At 42.5% G+C, this 19,965-nt stretch overlaps 1 protein-coding gene across 1 annotated transcript in view; it reads right to left on the minus strand.

Annotated features, from left to right (window-relative positions):
• Pou2f1 (POU class 2 homeobox 1) overlaps positions 1-19,761 on the minus strand; it is a 170,340-nt gene extending 150,579 nt beyond the window's left edge. The window contains exon 1 of the mRNA XM_047520076.1: positions 19,695-19,761. Within this exon, the coding sequence (XP_047376032.1) occupies positions 19,695-19,755 (61 nt within the window). The 5' untranslated portion in view covers positions 19,756-19,761. The remainder of the gene's footprint in view (positions 1-19,694) is intronic.
• Positions 19,762-19,965: the final 204 nt, after the last annotated feature.

Below are 19,965 nucleotides of genomic sequence, written 5' to 3' on the forward strand. Positions count from 1 at the left end.
TTTTGGAAAGGTGGACAAGAAACCAAATTATTCGGCTTGTACCCGATGAGTAAAGCATCACTTAGATCTTAGATCAAACATCACTTAGATGCTCTCTGTCCACCTCAGTCAACCAAGTGCTCTAAGCAGCCCACAACTGACATGGAGTTTCCATGACCATCACAAAACTGTACTTTGCACTCATGACAATGGTAACCTCCAGAAACTTGAGTTTTTCTAACGTTAACTATTTATCCTGTCATGTCTGTGTTATTTTTTGAAAGATGTTTCTAGAAGACAGCTATGTAATATAAAGATTGTTCCCTCTAAAAAAGGGGGAGCTTTCTCGTCACCCTCGGTGCACAGGCTTCCACATGGCCCAAGGCCTCACCCTAGAGAATGGTTTCTCCAGGAAAGGGGATCACCTCTCACACATACTCCATCAACTGAATATACATCCAGATAAACAGTTCTCTAACTTTTGTGTTTCAGGGTTCTTTTAGGCTCTCACATATTATTTGAAAATCCTCCGTTAAGCAGATTTCTAAGTGTGTCCTCCCCCAATGTATTCCCAACACCTGGTAGTGTGGGGTGGATCAAGTGACTTGCTTCAACAACTGCAAAATGGATGACACATCACCTCGGTGATTTTGTTACAGAGACTGTGATTTCCATCTTGCTAATACTCCTTTCTTGCTAGTGTGCTCTCTGGCTCTTCTCATGTACTTGGCTCTGATGAAGCAGGATGGAGGAGGCCACCTGCAAGGAACTGAGGGCAGCCTCTGGCTAGCCATCAGGAAGGAACTAAAGACCTCAGTCTATCAGGCAGAGCCAACCAAGTGAATGAGCTTAGGCACAGGTCTCTGCCCAGCTGAAGCTCAACAGCTGCCCCGTGAGAGGCCTGAGGCAGAAGACCCAAGAAAGCTGGGCCCACGGAGACTCTCCCCTTTCGGTGTACTGTCCTCCAACCCAAAACGTGTGCGACACAGTCCCAGTTCCAGAGCTCCAGAGCCCAGTCTCACACTGCCCAACCCTCAACTCGGGGAGATCTACTACAGGAGGACCTCTGTCTTCTCAGGCATCCGGTGCTGAGGATGTAGAGCGTAGCATACACGGGGAGATTCTGCTTGGGTCAGTGATGGAGGGCAGATATGGACTTGAGAGCAAAGAACCAAGAGCTCTATGTAATGGCTGCTAAGTTCTGGGTCTGCCACGTCTAGCGGCATGCCTGCAGTGATGGTCACAGTATTAACTACATGAGACATGTTATGATGAAGGCAGTTGATTCTGATACTGATTTACTTCAAGAAAACAGTCTAGCAAGTATTTACTCAGTGTCCACTATGAGCTAAACACTATGCGAAAATGAAAAACTAAAATGAACAATACTTGGTTTCTCCCCTCCAGGAGTTCTAATAACAACCTACAACTGGAGAACTTAAGAGGAAAATTAAACAAAATCTAGTGTGCATAGAATGAGAGCAACATGTAACTTTAAATACTGTTGTGGTATTGTCTGATAAGTAAATTCATTTAATCTTCTACAGCTTATTGCTTATTTATCTACAGTACCTTAAAATCAAATAAGCTTTTAAAAATATGGGCATTATTTGCTTTGTATATTTATAAACTTGTATGATACATTAAAAGTTATAGCACCTGTTCACACTTGCTTTTTTACCATGAGGGTTCCAAGTTATGAGAAGGTTTGAAAATAAGAATAGTTAATGTAAAATGGCAGATTTCAGTGTTCCAGTAATGTATTCAGCAGTCTCATTATACACTATCTCATTTAATTCTAACAACAGCTATGTGAGGAAGGACTTTTATAGAAAACTTCTCTGAGTCTAGTTTTTCTTAAGTACCTTAAACAGTTCCTAACACACAGTAGGCACTGAAACATTTGATGAAGAAAGTAACTGTCTGGGTATTCAAACATCAGTTTGTCAGATTCCTAGGATAGTATTCCTAATTACCATACAGTGATGCCTCAAGTTAAAATGTAAAACAAAGATGACAGGTGAAAGAGATGAACATGAAGTTTCAGAGTGGCACTAAAAGATACTTCCTCAAAATTTAACTGAGCCAAATAAAGACAAAATTCACTTTGCAAAGCTAAGGAACACAGAGGGAGTGAATAGACATCTGTATATATCCCATGTGACTGACACAGGTTTCTTCACTTTGCCTACAATGTGCAGCTAGAATATTTGTACTATGCAAAAGAAGACATCATAGATACTTCCCCATATCCAGAGCATCATTTTACAGCAAAGCAACTAGTACAAACTCTTGAAGGTCCTTCACTTGTTACTTTGCTACTAAAAGCAAGTAACATTTCCCAATATGTCTATGTAAAAGGTTGAATTATGTCTCCCAATTTGGGCTAATTTTACAAAAATGGTAAATAAATAGTTATGCATGAAAGAAAGCTTATTCTTTTTCCTCTTGTCCATCTCAGGACAAAATGCAGTCAATTCTCCAAATTCTCCAGCCCCACCTTGTTGTCAACTTATTTATCCACAGGCAACTTTACTTTCAAATTCACAACAGCATCACTCTCTGTGCTCAAACGGCTTCCGCAGTCCTCCCTGTTGACAGTCCAGCAGCAGCTAGGATGGAGATTTTTTTTTTCCTTTTCTTTTTCTTTTTTGGTACCAGGAGTTGAACCCAGAGGCACTTTACACTTTACCACTAAGCCGCATCCCCAGTCCATTTTCAAATGTATTTTTTAAGCTAGGGTCTTGCTAAGTTGCTTAGGGCCTTGTTAAACTGCTGAGGCTGGCCGAGAACTTGAGATCCTGCTGCCTCAGCCTTCTGCGCTGCTGGGATTACAGGCGTGCTCCACCATGACCATCAATCAAGAGTTCAGATTCCTTCCTTTTTACACAAAAATATCCAGTTGTTTCACCTGATACAAAAAAAAAGATTCTACAGACAGCTTGGAGTCATGTGTGTAATTAGACAAATGGGTTATCACAGAAGAGATAGTTGTGCTGGGTTCCTGCTTTACACTGGCCAATGAGCAGCAGATGAGTGAAAACAGGAGTGGAGGGGAGTCAGCCAGTTGCTATCTCCTGAGGTGAGAATTTTGGGGGTCAATTTCTTTACAGAACAAGAAGTCCCCAAAGCTAAAGTTCCAGAAGGTGTGAATCAAAAGAGATATCCCCATAGAAGTACATGAAAACTCTAGGGAAGGGCTTTAAGCCACTGCACAAGAGAAACTTCATTAGGACAGCAGAAGCATTTACTAAAGGCATTTGTGGGGAACACAAGAAAAAGTGAGAGAAAGCAGCAGAAGACGTCCAAGTCTCCAACAAAAACTGATCTTGGAAGAAATTAACAAGTAATGCATACATTTAAGCAAGGTTTAAGCTCACTTAGCTATTTTCCTGCACTTTAAATCAGGAATGGAGAAATTCCTTCTCTACTTAACTATTTCATGATTTTAAATATTACTATAAAGTAATGAAAGGACCCAAAAGATCACAAAAGCACTCAATCACCTGAGTAACAGCCAGTGCTCTCTCCCACACCGTTCTTTCCCTAGTGTTTCAATCTCTCCACTACCCAGCACAACTCACATTCCACCACCTGCTCACATTCCCCACGCCTGATCCGAGGGTCTGTGTGCACAGCATAGGCTCCAAATCAAAGCCAGCATGTTCACAGTCCTTTGTTCTTCCTGAAATACCTGTCACACACCATGACCACTTTTCTACCGAGGTGTTTGTCATTTATCACTGATGTCTAAGAGCACTTATTAAGATAAATTTATCCTCTTTCACACAGGCTAATTTTTTTTTACCATATATTATATCAACAATTTTATTTGTAGTGGGGTTTTTTTTTAGCTAACAGAAGCTTAAATATTTTACACAGTTATAATGTTTCCTTTTATGGCAGTTGAGTTGGGCATCATGTTAGAAAGTCTTTCCATGCCCAAAACTAAATAAAAATCATTCCTTCTCTTGTCCTAATATTTTTAAGTTTTCCTTCAAACACTGAAATCTTTAATCTCTCACAATTAATTTCTGTAATTGGTATAAGGTACTCCCTGACATACAATTTTCTTTCCCTAAAATGGATAGCCAACGGTCCCGACAACACCTGGTCCTACCTAATGTCATTTCTAATTCATTCCAGGCTCCTAAACTCTGCTTTAATGCTGACAGAAAACTTTCACGTCTGCATTAAGGTGATCATTTTTCAAAGTATATTGTTGTTCGAGTGATATGTATTTTGCGTCTAGCATTCCCTGCACCTGGTAGAATGAAAATAAAAGGGAGGGTGGGAATGCGTGTATCAAATTTGACTACAGTGCCAAAATGGCACCAGAGCAGTTTACCACGTGTATGTACAACTGCAGGATGCCAAAAATTGCACTTTAATAGTTGCGTCTGGACAGCATTTTTATTTAGATATGTTCTTTTGCTCTGGTAAAGCAGCAAAAACCATACAAGGTAGGCATCATACTTATACCTGGGAGTAAACTACACCTTGCTAGCATGACAGACAAGAACACAGGAGTGACCTGGCACAGTGGCTCACGCCTGAAATCCCAGTGGCTCAAGAGGCTGGGGCAGGAGGATCCAAGCGTTCAAAGTCAGCCTCAGTAAAAGTGAGGTGCTAAACGACTCAGTGAGACCCTATCTTTAAAAAAATACATAAAATAGGGCTGGGGATGTGTCTCAGTGGTGGAGTGCCCCTGAGTTCAATCCCCAGTACACAGGAGTGGAATCACAAATAATTCAGAATCTAACTTCAACCTTATCTCCTTATTTAAAAATACTTTTAAAGTACATTACTTAATCTAGTGCTGTTTTTCTGATGGTGACAATGTTTTTAGAGGAGAGATTATCTGGATTAAGAACAGGAAAGAGGAGCTAGGGGTGCAGCTCAAGTGCAAGGTCCTGAGTTCAACCCCAACACTGTAAAAAGTAAAAGGAGTAGGAAAGGGAGAAAGGGAAGCCCAGACAGAGAACACTCCAGTCAGCCTAGGTATATCCCAACAATTAAATAGCAGCATTAATGTCCAGGCCAAGAGAGTCAGTCACCAAGCCGCTCATCTGATTATAATTTGGCTTATTCCAAAACAAGATAATGTATTGCTGAATGGACAAGAATTTTTATCTACTTCACAATGGTATTTCTCATAATAGGTTAACAGGTTAATACAATAGGCATTGGTTCTGTCTACCCTGTATCTAGTTAGCAAGAGTCAGTTCCCTTGAACTTGATTACCTGCAACTATGCAGATAAAACTGAGTTTCTGAGAACCAGGGCTGCCAACAAGCCTGCAATATGCTGTACCACCCCTTGAAATGTCACCTTAGTGGCCAATGAGCCTTCCTGCTGGTCATCAACACAAACATGCTTCAGAATCCAGTACAACCCAGCATTTACTCTGAAAACACCCCTTCTCAGCCAACATTGCCAGTAGCCTGGCACTGTGAACAAAACAAGTCTTTATGGAAGATGCCTAAAAATACGCAGTGTCTCATCCTAATTGTTCCAACCCTTTCTCCTGTTAAATCAGAAGTTTTGAGCAGCGCTCCCCCTGCACCCCCCGCACCGCTGTCTTCATTCACAGCGCTATGGCATGGTATAGGACTTGCAGAGGCATTAGGAAAGGTGTCAGCGTATCCACAGCAAGACTACTGCTTATCCCACTACGTGGCACACTGTTTGTAAAATTTCCTTCTAATTTTAATGTCAGGAATTGACTTTTTCTTTAAAACAAAAGTTCTTAAGTTTCATAGACATAAATTTACCAGGTGTCCTTTTCTGCATATCTACTATGAAGCTTAGAGAAATCTGTCCCATTAGAAATAAATGTTAGATTTTTGTATTAGGTCTCATCGTCTATCTTATATTTTTATTTTGTTTTGTTGCTTTAGTTTATGAATTCCTATAAGCCAACTTAAGTTTTAAGGAAAAGACAAAATGAACAAATAAATGGATAAATAATGTTTACTTTAATACATATCAAAGAAAATATTTAAGGGGTCAGAGAAAAAAGTTGTATGCAAAGTCAAGGGAGAGAAAGGATATCCAGAATATATTGTATAGATTGAAAAAATTAAAAAAGTCAACTCTCAACTAGGAAAACAGGAGAAGAGGAATTATGGGGAGAAAGGAAAGATCAAAGAATATTCCAAATTTTTTTTTATTTATAGAAATCAGACCAATAGTAGTACAAAATGACTGGAAACTTAGTCAAGTTTACATATGATATTTATAAACATTTATTATTCCAAAGGCATCACTCAAAATGGCAGAAACAACACAATGACATTTGGTAAAGAAAACACGAAAGTTACTTGATAAAAATGGCCAAAAGCATTGCACCAAGGAAACAGAGCGGATGGCTATGACTGCTGCTTTACCTGCATTGCCCCTCCATGGAATAGCAGGAAAAGGCCTTGCAGGCGACACGCCCCTCAGCAGGCAGCCCAAGGTTTTATTCTCCACAACACTCTGGATCATGCTCTTTCTTTCCCTTTAAGGTCACCTCTCTCCACCACCAAGGGATTCTCCAGGGCTGTCCCTACTGTAAGGTGACCACAATTCACACATCATCATTGCCGAGGCATCTCCACTCAGAAGTTAAATCGTTCCCCCTCCACTTCCTTGAAGATGTTGTTCCCTGAGTCCCAGAGAAGCAGGAGCTTGCCAGGTGAGACTGCAGTCGGCCCAGCACCGAATAGACTCCAGAGTCCGCCTTGGAGGAGACAAGCGGGCAGGACTAGACTACAGAGATGGCACCATCCTGTCATTACTCCTTCACCCTCCCTCCCAAGTCTCTGAATAAAAATGTAACCACCTCCAGAGCAGCAGAGTGAAGCATGTTCACTCTAGCTCTCCTCAACTACAAGAAACACTTTCCACCTGCCTGCTGTTCAGCGCCACAGGGGCCCATCCTGCCCAGACTCTGCAACCAGCCCCTCTCGGAACCAGTGGCTTGCAAGGAACACTCTAATGACAAAGGGCACAGGGACGCCAGCTCTACCCTCCTCTAAGCTGCTGCTTGAAAAGGTATGGAAATTACTAGGTGGGGGCAGGGGAAGGTATTCATGGAAAGAGAATATTTAAGAAGTCATAAACTTCCAGGAAATCTAAGTATTCTGAAAGGGGTAGAATCAGTGTAATACAATAAGAAAAAATAACCCATTGTCCTACATTCAAAAAATATACAGAAAAAGAAATAAAAATGTAATGAGATGTCCAGTCTACAGTAAAAGCATGAAAACCAAAGCAATGAGGTGTTTCACCTACCAACTTAGGGAATAATAAGAGGACAGACAACTAGCAGTACTAGAAACTAGAGAGATGGACACTATCGAATACTGTAAATGTAACTAGTTTTGATGCCACTCTCAGAGGCCTGACAACAAGTATAAAAATGTTGAATGCACTGTCCTGGGACAAAGTCCACAGGAGGCCGTTTTTTCGGCACTGGCCTCCTGTTTGGTTTAGAGCCCTGCAGAGTAGACCAAATCAGAATGAAGCTCCTTACCCTAATTCTGAAACAGGCCATTTTCTCATTAAACAGGAGACACACAGCATCCAGAAGGAGCCTGAGTACCTGAGCCAACCTGAAAAGGAAGTCCCCTGTTTTAACCCTATGAAGAAAATAACTTCACACTGATCGATCTGCTTCCTGTCCCCCATTTCTGCCTTCTAAAGTCCTCTCCTGCCCATGAAGTCGAGCTCCTCTGTTCAGTTCATTGAAGGTCTCATTCCATTTTAAAAAAGAATGTTTCCTAATCCTAAAATTGCAAATAAAAACCAATTCAATCTTTAAATTAGTTAAAATTTTGTCTTCTGGCAATTCTTTAGTCCTGAAATTCCATTCCTGAGAATTTGTCTTTAAAATTGAAACATTTACATGGACATTTATAACACAGCAAGGAAAAAAAACTAAAGTGCAGAAAAAGGGATCAAGACAATAAATGAGCAGACAGTTCAAAACACCGAACACTGCAATCATTTAAAAACGATGAGATTAAAACATGGAAAGATGTTTGTGAAAAACAGTTAAGTAAAAGATACAGGTTAAGATTCTGAAGAATCAAAACCTGCAGGCAAGTGAACGCTGCCAAGTTTTATAAGACAAGGTAAAATTTCCCCTCTGCTAACTCATGGGGCTCTTCTAATTAGCAAAAGATTCTCACTTGATCAGCTTTTGGCTGAGTAATAATTCAATAATCAACATCTTTGTGCCAACAGAAGGCAATCCACTAAATGAAACACGGGGGGAAAAAAGAGGAAAAAAATCAACCTTAAAGAAGCACCCAGCAAATAAAAGATATTATTTATTTTAACTGAATTCTAAATGGGAAATCATGCAAAACAAACAAGCAGGCATAAAAAAAAAAAAAAAAAAAAAAAAAGGCAAGCTATGTAACAAGAGTATATCATGTTAACTTGTTTCAGAACTGTGACATGAAGCAGCATATACATAAGAACAAATTCCAGGAAATGGGCTCAGTAACAGAACCAGCTTCACACTGGGGCCTTAGAGCAGCATGCAACCATGAAGGGGGTCCAGCAGCATGAACTGGCATGGCGTTGCTCCTGCAGTCTACACCCCCTAAAATTACACCAAGATTTCTTCCAGCAACATCCACAAAATTGTTAATTTATCTCCTCAGGCTACAGGGATCTTAAGATGTCTCTTACAACATCAGCGATTTTCACTAATTCCTTTCTCACTAACACTGACTGGCATGGAGTGTGTACACGTTTCAGTCTACCAGAACAGCATTCTCCTTGGCTGCGCACACGAGGAAGCACTCCGAGGGGGAGTTATAAAGGAAAAAGTTCAGAATACAAGCAGCATAACCACTAAACAGGGGAAGGCAGGTGGAATTAACAGGTTGTACATGACAGAGAACCAATACCACTAAATGGCCAACTTCTCATCAGAAACGATGATCAACTGTCATGCTTCCTCTACTGGAAACTACATCCCTCGTTCAATAACAGTTTGATAGGGGGAAAGCAAAGTAGTAAACAAATCTTTTTTTTTTTTTTTTGCATGATTTCCCTGTATTTTACATCACAACCTGCTTGAGAAACATTAAAATATTTTAAACATGTTAAAACGATATGTAACCATTATGTTCTGACTACCTATCTCATCAAATGGATCACAAAATACACACACCTACACACAATACATATATGGATGTTCACATCTGTAATTAGTTTTAGTCTAATATGTAATTCTTAATAAAAATCCAAAATGTTCACAATTTATGGGCTACCAGGACCAGTAATTTACACACTAACAGCAAATGTCTGAAAGATAAGTTAACATCAGATTTGGAAATCAACTATCCACCTATCCAAACTGCAAGACAGAGATAAAGATGCCCAGCTGATTCTATACCACACAATCTAGACCTGAGGACTGTACAAGAGTACTGAGCACCAACTCGAAAACAGTAGATAAAATTGTAAATCCTACAGAAGTTCACTGAATAAGACAAAGGGGAATAAAGGGAAGGGAGGGGGAATGGGAGTAGGAAAGACAGTGGAATGAGTCAGACAAAACTTTCCTATATTCATTTATGAATACGTGACCAGTGAAACTCCACATCTTATACAACCACAAGAATGGCAATCAGAATAAGTTATACTCCGTATATGTATAATATCTCAAAATACACTCTACTGCCATGTATATCTAAAACAAATTAAAAATCTAAATCAAATATTAAGAAACGTAAATCTGCAGCAGAAACTCTGCAAGACCCCACTCCACCTGACACGTCTGTTCATCATTCAGCTGAAGTGAAGCAGCAGTTAATGGTCAAGACAATGATGGTGTTCCTGCCTACTGCCTAACCAAAAGCAGCTCTGCAGCCCCAGTTATTCCTTGCAGCCTCCTTAAACCTGAGCTCCCTCACCTGAAAGACAGGGCCACTGCGATGACTACAGATCCATGTCAAGCAGTACAGTAGCTGGCACAAAGACTTGATATTTATCACTACCATGGTCACTAGAAATTAACGCATCGCTGGAAGGCACAGAATCTCTGACACAAATTTTGACTATGGATTTAGTCACAAAGTACAAAGAACACGAAAAGAGCCTCATAATTTGAAAATCATGCTCAGCTTTTCAAGTAAATCCCATTACTGAATTGACTTCTGTGAACTTCACTCAGTTCCCTAAACGTACTGCATTTTCCCTAATGTGTGTATCTATATTATTCTCGTTGCTCAGAGCCGCTTTCAATCACACCTCTCACCCCAACCTTGGCCTCATCTACTCCTACTAGTATTTCATGCCTCAGGATGCACAGCACCTCCTCAGTCCTTCCCAGAACCTCCTGTCCAGATTAGGGTCCCGACCTTGGGCTCCCAGAGCACTCGGATCTCCCACGTTTGACTGGCTGAACCACGAGCAGGCTCAGTGTCAGTGTGACCTCCCCAACAACTATGAGCTCTGAGAGAGCTGAAGACGTGTCTGCATTACTCATTAGTCCATCTCCAGGGCTGGGCATGTGGCAAGGAGTGAAAGAAGTTCTATGAATATCTGTTCAATTAAATCAGAGCAGAAGAACCACATCAAATTGGGTAATTATGACCTAGTTCATACTCATGGGGAGTACTACTGTCTTGATAAGCTTATGCCTTTGTTCCAAGTTCACATCCTAACAGGACATTTCAAGCTTAAAATCTAAATCCCATCTTTCAGTACTAGCCATTGCATACAATTTAGCTGCATTTTCTAAGACAGTCTCAAATGTATCATACTCCACATTAAAATGGCAGCCAAGATGCTCACAGACGTATCTGTTGTTTTTACTGCTTTTCATCCAAAAGATATTTTTAATAGAATTCCACAGTTTAAAAGGAGAAATATTTCAGAAAGAAAAAATGTATGAAAACTAATTATCGAGTTCAACTAAGTGTTATCAATGAAAAATCTATGGATTGGAAAAGTTAATCAATTTGTTCAGACCAAAAAGCTAAATAATGATTGCAACAGAAAAGGAAAACAGTCTCTAGTTCTCAGTCTGCTTTCCATTATGGAGTTGGTTTGTGCTTGTGGTGTTGGGGGTCCAACCCAGGGCCTCTGAGAAAGCTAGGAAAGCAGTCTGCCACTGAGTTACTATTCAAGGCATTCTATGCTTAAAATGTTAGAGTATGGGTGTGCAGTCTATTAATAAACTCAAGTAAGACCAAGTTTCATGCTGAAAAAGTTTCAAGGGTGATTCCTATCCTGACAAAGATTGAAAACCACTAACTCAATCAATCAAGCATTATGTGCTAAATGACTGTTCTATCCCTAGCAGTAGGTTCATGCTCTCAAAGTTCTTAAGAGACGAGATTTACTTATATAACTAACTAGGGAAGAAAACAAGACTGTGTATAATAAAGTGCTGAATTAGCTAAATAAACATAAATTAAGTAAATTCAGAGGAAGTAGGATGGGAGCCCAGGCTTGAAAAAAGTGTCTATTTGCAGAGATAGAATGTGGATGGATAGGTCCCTTAAGATAAACAATAAGGCTGGGTGTGGTGGCACACCCTATAATCCCAGCAGCTCAGAAGGCTGAGGCAGGAGGATCTGGAGTTCAAAGCCAGAGTCACCAAGAGAAAAAAGCCCTAAGCAACTCAGAGAGACCCTGTCCCTAAACAAAATACAAAAAAGGGCTGGGGATGTGGCTCAGTGGTTGAGTACCCCTGAGTTCAATCTCTGGTACACTCCCTCTCACCAAAAAAACAAATAAATAAGGAAGTTTTCAAATGCTGCTCTGCAGGAAACCTCAGGATCTTGTGAAGGGTGGGTCTGCTGTGGAAAAGTGGAGAAAGGATGCTGCCCCTGCTCCTACCCCTGACTGCAATCAGAACAGCTCCACTTTTTCTTGAAGGCTGAAACTTGAGCTGGGGATGTAGCTCAGTGGCGGCATGCTTACCTAGCATGTGCAAAGCGAGCCCTGGGTTCATCCCCAGCACCACGAAAAAATAAAATAGTATGACACGCTCCTTAATTTACAAATGCAAATTTTAAAAAAAAATCCATGAAGTAACGTCCTAAAGCTGTGCAACTAATTAGAGATACAGAACCCAGGTCTCTCAACTCCCAGTACCCTTTTCACACCCAGCATTCCACAGGAAGTGGGAGGGCAGTCAGTGCAAGTAAAGGTTCTCAGAACATCCCAACCATTACAGCTGGGCCAAAACAGTGGGTATACTGCCAGGTCACAGGTCTCAAACTGGATGGGCTTGGAGGGGCATAGAGAGAAGAATCCAAGAAAACCCCAAGATAAAATACAGTCACCTTTCTGAAGTAGGTCTTGAAGTTTTAGGGAAACTTCTAAGACTTAAAACCTGATCAAAGAAATGCTGTACTTGAGGTGAGTCCATGAGGGGATTTCCTTGGCAGAATCACTGAGCTGTGCTATTTAAGGGAAGCAGTAAAATATAAGAATGCAAGAATACCCTGAACTCAAGGATGAGTTTGTATCTGTTTCAAAGTAATGCTCACATCGCAGTTTTTAGAAAAGCACTAAGAGGGCGCCCTCCTTCCCCAAGCTGCTGGTTGCAACCAGAAATGTACGCGCTCCATCAGCCGCTAAGCTTCTCCTCTACAGCAGCACAAGTATTAAAACTGCTGATTTTACTCTTGTGCTCGTGTAAGAAGAACTATTACAGTACCTTAAAAATGCTTCTGCTATCAACTGGCTACTCCCCACAGCATCCCTCCTAACACTGGTATCATGACCACCTTATTGTCGGCAGAAATAACTGTAGAAGTCAATGCCAAAGCCAAAATAAGATGTCTAGAATTTAAAATACCAATCCACACACAGCAGCAGCACAAACACATACCTCCCTAGCTAGTATTCATATGCTTATCATGTATTAAATTCACGAAAAATTTTTCAGTTTTCACAAGGAACTTAAAACCCAGAAAGATCCACCCAATCATGTCTCAAGCAACATGTTTAAAACTAAATTCCTGATTTGCTCTCCAAAAAGCACCCTCTCCCAACTTCCTTACAACTATCTGTTCATGGCACTACTCTTCTCTGGATAACCAAAGCTCAAAACCTTGATATTTCCTTTGTCTCTAATGAGCTGCTAAACACTTTAAAATAAGGTCTTGATCACAGCAAAGTCCAGAACAACAAAAACTCCCAATATTCCCTATTGTTTAGCCTCGAAAGCAAACTTCCACAAGGGCAGAGTGCTTGGCACTCTACGGTAAGCCCAACTGCTTTCCTCCACTGTCCAACATACAGCCCAAGTAACAACGAGCCCAGAAGCCTGGAGACTGACTTCCCAATATACTTAGTGCTTATTAAAGCACAAGACGTTGGGAAAGTCACTTAATCTGACCATTATTTTACTCCACTATAAAATGGGCATAATAATGCTTGCCTGAAAGGTATAACTGAGGTAATGTAAAATGAGTGTTGTTATAAATTTTAAGGCACTATAAAAACACAGACATTATCATTATGTCATAGTTATGGTAATTTTATTTATAGTTCTCTTGCTCCAGAAAGGAGGTAAGGTAGCCCCAATAAAACTCAAAATAACAAGAGTTTAAAGATGGAAGCAATAAAAGAAATACAAAACAAATGTAAGATCATAAAATGGAACTGGGAATAAGACTAAGAAAAATGTATACCACGACTGCCTGTGGATTAGCTTCCTTTCAGGTGAAAAATTTGGCCTAAATACTGTAGTTGATTTGAAAAGGAAACAAAGTCAATTAGACAAGTCTGTGTCTCCAAGACTAAAAACAAACCCGGTGGTCAGAAATAAAATAGTTCCTCCTACCAGAGGCTGTCCTTCCAACTCACGTAACTGGACAGTCTCCTCACAGCCCAAGAGTGTCGATGTGGTCCCGTCGCTGTCAGACTGGAAGCCTGCTGAAGGCCAAGGCTATCATGGTGTCTGCCATCTCCGGCAGCACTTGTAACCCTTATGTGGCTCCTACAGACCCATCTTCTTCCCCTTCCACCCATTCTGCACTTCACACGTCAACCCTAACACACTTCCACGACCTACCCCAGCCTTGGACCTGCTCCTCACCTCACCTGCTGACCTCAGAACACAGCTTCCCCGTGGCGACCTTCCACTTTCCCACTCCTCTAAATTCAATTTGCTCTTTAAAGCTCAGCTTAAAAGTCTCACCTTCTACATAAGGTTGCTCTGACCTGCAGGAAGGTAGTGGAGGGAGAGATGGGAGACTGGAGAGCCTACAGGACCAACCAGTGTGGCTCCATGAAGAAGCTGGCTCTCCACTCAGGAAGAGAGAAAAGGAGAGGTGGGGAGGGAGGGAGGAAGAAGCGAGTCAGAAGTCCCGTGTTCTTATCCCGTGTTCTTATCGGTTAGAACAGTTCAGCCATGGAGGCAGGTCTGCAGGCCAGTGCTGCACCAGGGTAAGAACAGCGTCTTAGGTGAAGCCACAGCTCTATGAAAGATCGTATCTACACCGCCTTCGGGCCACAACAGGCTAGGATGGATGCTTTGGTTGATTCAAACTTGGACATGCCCCATCTCTTCTCTGATTTTTCGCTGTTACATATTTTAATATACACTTTTTAAAATTCCGTTGCTTACGTAAACAAACCAACCTCTTCACAGCCTTATATTTCCTCGTTTTCCCCAAAATGACACACAGGACCAGGTATACAGCAGGTAATTTTTTAAGCTAAAAAATGTTGAAGACAGCAAAGATTGATTATAACATCTTGTTGCAGTATGAGTCAGCAAAAATAAGCAGTTTTTTCATTAAGCAGACCATTAAAATAACTGTACTAAACATGAAAACGCCTAAGTCACTATTAAGTCACTTTTTAAGTGCACTCACTTAAAGCCATCAGTACAACTCCAATACTTAGTTAGACCACATCATATGTTAAAGCAAATGAGTCTGAAAGCACTAAACATGTTTCCTTCCCAGTCATTCCAGTTGTGTATATTTTCTATTGCACAGACAATGGTCACTAGGGGGGGAAAATAAACCCTACCATAATTTGTTATTTTATTGATTTAATTTTATACACTATATCTATGGTTCTAACATAAGAAACAATAAAGTTAGAGAATTATAAATTAATGTCACAAACTGTACTTGCTATGATTGTCAGTATTGCACTAAATAAAGCTACAACACACATTCATATTGAGCTTAGTTTTGTGCTTTTTGCATTTTTTAAAATTAATATAATGTATTCTCTCTAAACATCCAGTTTCCTGGACAGAACTTCAAAAGACAATCAAATCAAGTTTGCTGATTTTTCTTCTGTTCAATTACGAGTCCTGTCAGCAAAATTTGCACAAAACTGAAAATCTGTGTCTGCTTAAATGAGGGAGGGTCCCTCGAAGGAGCTATAGAAGATATCCTATCATCATTCAGTGAATTAACAATCTACAGTGAAACACAAAACCTTGTAAACTACACACACACAGCAGACTTATTATAAAGAGCTTCCTCAAACCATAAGTTATGAAACTCAAGAAAATTCTCATATTCCAAATTCTAAATACACTGTAAGTAGATCAGTAAGCCAAGCAATAGCTCCACATGCTATTTTTGCTGCCATTGCTATCACTGATCAGAGTTTATAAGAGCTCACTGTCAGTTTAGAACACAGAAATACTTCAGCACAAAATAAAACCGATTTATTTAAAACTCCAGTTACTCATCTTTATTCATAAAATTTATGACAACAATGTGCAAAATCTTTCAGTAAAAGGTATATAAGGAAACTACTATTCTCTATGAACTTTAATTATCACCTCTTTTAACTGACCCCAAAGATATTCATACTATTTAGGCAACATAACAAAGACAAAAATTAAGCAAAATTCTGGCCCAGTCTCAAAAAAAAAAAAAAAAAAAAAAAAAAGTGGAAAATCCATACACAAAGGATACAAAAACTCAGATGTGTCACTGAATGCAATCCACAACTCTTAACACTAACCCCAATATTAGATTTCCTTGAAGGAATAAATGGTGTAAGCATACCTACTCAGGCATTTGGCATTTAAGGAGACCTCAAAAACAAGAACAGGAAGGGGTAGGTTTTGTCTGTGACCTGTTCTGTAAACAATAATTACCTGAATAACTCTAAAAGAAATCACCTCCGTTAGGAGAAACACATCTTTACTGTTCACCAACACCATGTCAATGAACCAGCACTATCCTGTAAACCCAAGTTATGGGGCAGTTGCACACCATTATTGTTAGTAGTGCTTAAAAGAAGACTAAAATGCAAAAGTTAGGGCTGTGAGTTTTCAATATAAAAGCAAAACAAAAAAAAAAAAAAAAAAAGGCAATCACCACTATGTATTATAGTCTTTCAACTATAAAAACAACTATTCATGAAAGTGAGTGATCAATTTTAAAACACAACTAAATTCAAGATCAAGTAATACAGATTCAAAAAACATTTCAACTACTTCATTTTTTAACAACAAAAAAAAAACTTTACAAAAAATTACAAATTTCTAGTTCTATCATTTTAGAACTACCAACCTAAAATAATCAAGGCTCTCTTAAATATCTTTGGAGACTTGATAAGAGTAATTTGACACTCTGAACCCTGAAATTATTCCAAAAGCCACTGACCAGATGAGTGACACATTAGCAATTATTTCAACCTAGGGGGTAATGAGTACATTTTTATTTCATCTGCTCTCTGCTACCTACTGATGCAGAGAACAGTAAATTAAATCTACGGCTGAACATAATACCATTTAAACCTAAGTAACAGCCACAGTTTGCTTTTTCCCTGACTACTGGCATTTTTGACTATGACAAAATGAAAGAATTTAGAAGTTATTTTAGGGGAAGAGGTTAAAAAGTACTGGTAATAGCTTGGAAGCAAACATCCTTTAGAAATTAACAACATCTGATCAGCAGTCACACAAAGGCTTGACCTTAATTGAACAGTACCATTAGTGAATAGGTGGGGCAAGTTGAGAAGAACGAGTTTGGGTTTCCCGGTGGGAAGCACTCTAGGAGACGCACAAGGAGACAGACAGGCCAGAGGAGCTCACAGGGCTCAGGGGCAACTACCACACTCTACCACCCTGAGCTGTCATGCAGGGTCAGGAATAAAGCACAGCAACTCTATCACATTCCCACAGCAGTTTTAATCATTACCTTAAGATATACTAGTTAAAAATATGTGAAATGCCTAAGAAGAAAATCTGCTAATACATCAAAAATTATAAAGTGGAACCATTACCTTGCAATAGACCTATTTCAAAAATCATCAATCAAAAGGCCCAAACTTATCCAGAATAATTTAAGAAAAATTTAAAAATAATTCCGATTTTTTTTTAATTTTCAAAGCACATACTTTCCTATATGTATTCTACCTTATTTTAAACACTAAGCTCAATCTAAAAGAATATACTGCCCTCAACTCTTGAATTCAGCTCTATGCATTAAAATAGGCTCTCAGATAAACTGTCTTGCCATTAGCCTGGGCTGTACTCTGATTAAGAAACACAGCTTCTTATAAAAGTTTGAGGGAGCACGACAAACCTATCTAAAATAAGTATGTAAATGAATCACTTTTATAATTATCCTTAAAATCCAAACTCTCCATTCTGAGAATAAATAAATTTTTACTATAGCATGGAAAGTCAACCACAGTGTAAGACTAGTTAACAACACCCATCCTTTTTCTGTATTAAAAATATCGTATCAATGAAATCTAGTTTGTTATTTGAAATTAGATTTGTAAAATGCAATGTGTATTTTATCACCCTGGATAAAATATCTACAGCCTCAGTAGTGGTTAAATTGCAGCTATAAAGGAAACTATCCCAAGATAAATGGTTTCCCTATGAGGAGGCTTCACTGCTACACTTCACCTCAAGATAATAAATCAAAGTAACTGCACCTTGTCCTCTGTCCAATGACATCATCAGTCTGACCACATCTTGGGAATGGGGTGCAAAACATGTGCTATTTAAGGCATGAAACCATATTACTGCTTTTTGTCGATCAGACCTCCTGCTTCAGGTCTCTGAGGTAGTCATTCACCTGAATATTCTCCTGAGAACTACAGATGTCTTCCCCTGATATACTCAGGGCCTACCTACGGGATGTGGGGGTAAAAAATGGAGAGCACTAGTTATTTTAATTAGCTTGCTTTTAGTCCTTTAGTCGATCAAATCTTGGGATTTTGTTAAAAGTTAAACTGAAGACTAAGTCCCACAAAATATCTGCTTATCATCCACCCTGAAGTGGCTTAAAATCATTCGGATGGCTTAACACGTGAGTGTGATGGTAAATACCATTCCTTGAACACTCACCTTAAGATGCAACACGTTTAAATACACACTACAAAAATCAAAATTGTTTAAAAACAAGTTTACCCAGGAAAGACCAAAAATCAAAATCAGTGCTTTCTCTGCAGAGTAAAGTCAGCCCGCCCTGCAGAGGCCAGCTGTCCGAAGCTGGCTAGAACAAAACCAGGCTGGCAACTCGGAGCCGAGCGCGGCGTGCCGGCCAGGAGGGTGCAGGCCGGCGCGACGCCCGCACCTTCTCCCTCTCCCCTAACCCGGGCACGCCGCTGCCGAGAGCCGAGTCCCGTTCCTGCGTCCAGCAGCGCTGCCCTCGGAACCCGCGAGTCCATGGGGGCCGAGCGCGAGACGAGAAGGCAGAGCGGGCGGCGGAGCGCTGCCGCCCGGCGTTCCCAGGCTGAGGGCCGCGACCCGGGCGCACCGGCTGCCTCGGCTCCCGGGCCGGCCGCGTCCACCCACCGGGCGGGAAGTTCGGGCCGGGCGGGGGCGGCGGCCCCGCGGCGAGGCGGGCTGCGGCGGGCCGGGGCTCCGCAGGCCCGCGGGGCGGGCGGGCGCAGGGCCGGGCGCGGGGCGCGGGGCGGCGGGTCGGGGCGGCGGGCGCGCGGCCCGCGCGGCGGCGGCTGGGGCGCCGTGGACTGCCGGGGAGCGAGAGCCGCCTCGAACCGCGCGAGCACATGGCGAATGTAAAATATAAACACGGCGTTGGGCTCTGAGTGGCTGTTATTAAAGGTCTGAATTACTAAACATGAGAGGCGGGGAAAGCCGGGCGGCCATTTCAATAATATAAACCTCCCCGATTAGACATTATTCAAATGAGCGGCGCTGGCGGCGGCGGGCGCCCAGGCCTCCGCACCGGGCCCGCGCCCCGCTCCGCGCCCCGCACCGGCCCGCGCCCCCAGGCCGGCCTGCGTGGGGGCCCCGCCGCCCGCGCCCCCGGGCCGCGCGGCCTGGCGACGCTCCGGCCGCGGCCCGGCCGGGGCCGGAGCCCGCACGCGGACCCCGAGCCGGGCGCTCCGGCCGCGCCGCCCGGTCCGCCGCCCGCGGCATTGTGCCCGCCGCCCGCGCCCTCCACGCCCCCGCCGCCCGCGCCCGCGGCGGCGAGCCCGGGAGCGCCCGCCCGCATTGTCCTCCGGGCCGCCCGGCCCGCCCGGCGCCGCGAGTGGGGAGCGGCCGGCGGGCGGAGGGCGGAGGGCGCGGGCCGCAGCCCCTGCCCGGTCCCGCCGCCGCCGCCGCCGCCGCCGCCGCGCCCGCCGCTGCCCTCCGCCCGGCGCCCGGCGGGGGCTCGCGCTCCGGCCCCCCAGCTCCCCGCCGTTAATTATAATAATCCTGAGTACTAATAAATTATGCTAAGTCGCGGGGGGGCCGCGGGAGCCGGGCCGAGTATGAATATGAATATGTAAAATGCCGTAATGATTACCTGCTGCTGCCGCCGCCGCCGCTGAACTCTCATCTTGACTCGCTGCTCCTCCGTCCGCCATTTTGAATATTTTAACCAAAATCGCCCGGTCGATGAGCCCTCCCTCGCTCCGCGCCCCTCCCCCGCCCGCGCCGCCTGGCCCCGCCCGCGCCCGCCGCTCCCCGGGCGCGCGCCAGGGGGCGCGCGAGGCCGGCGCGGCTTGCCGCCGGCCCCCCGGCGGAGCTCCACCCCCTCACGCGCTCTGCGCACGCGCGTCCAGGCTGCCGCGGCC

Source organism: Sciurus carolinensis, chromosome 12, assembly GCF_902686445.1.
Source record: "Sciurus carolinensis chromosome 12, mSciCar1.2, whole genome shotgun sequence".
Lineage (NCBI taxonomy): Eukaryota > Metazoa > Chordata > Mammalia > Rodentia > Sciuridae > Sciurus > Sciurus carolinensis.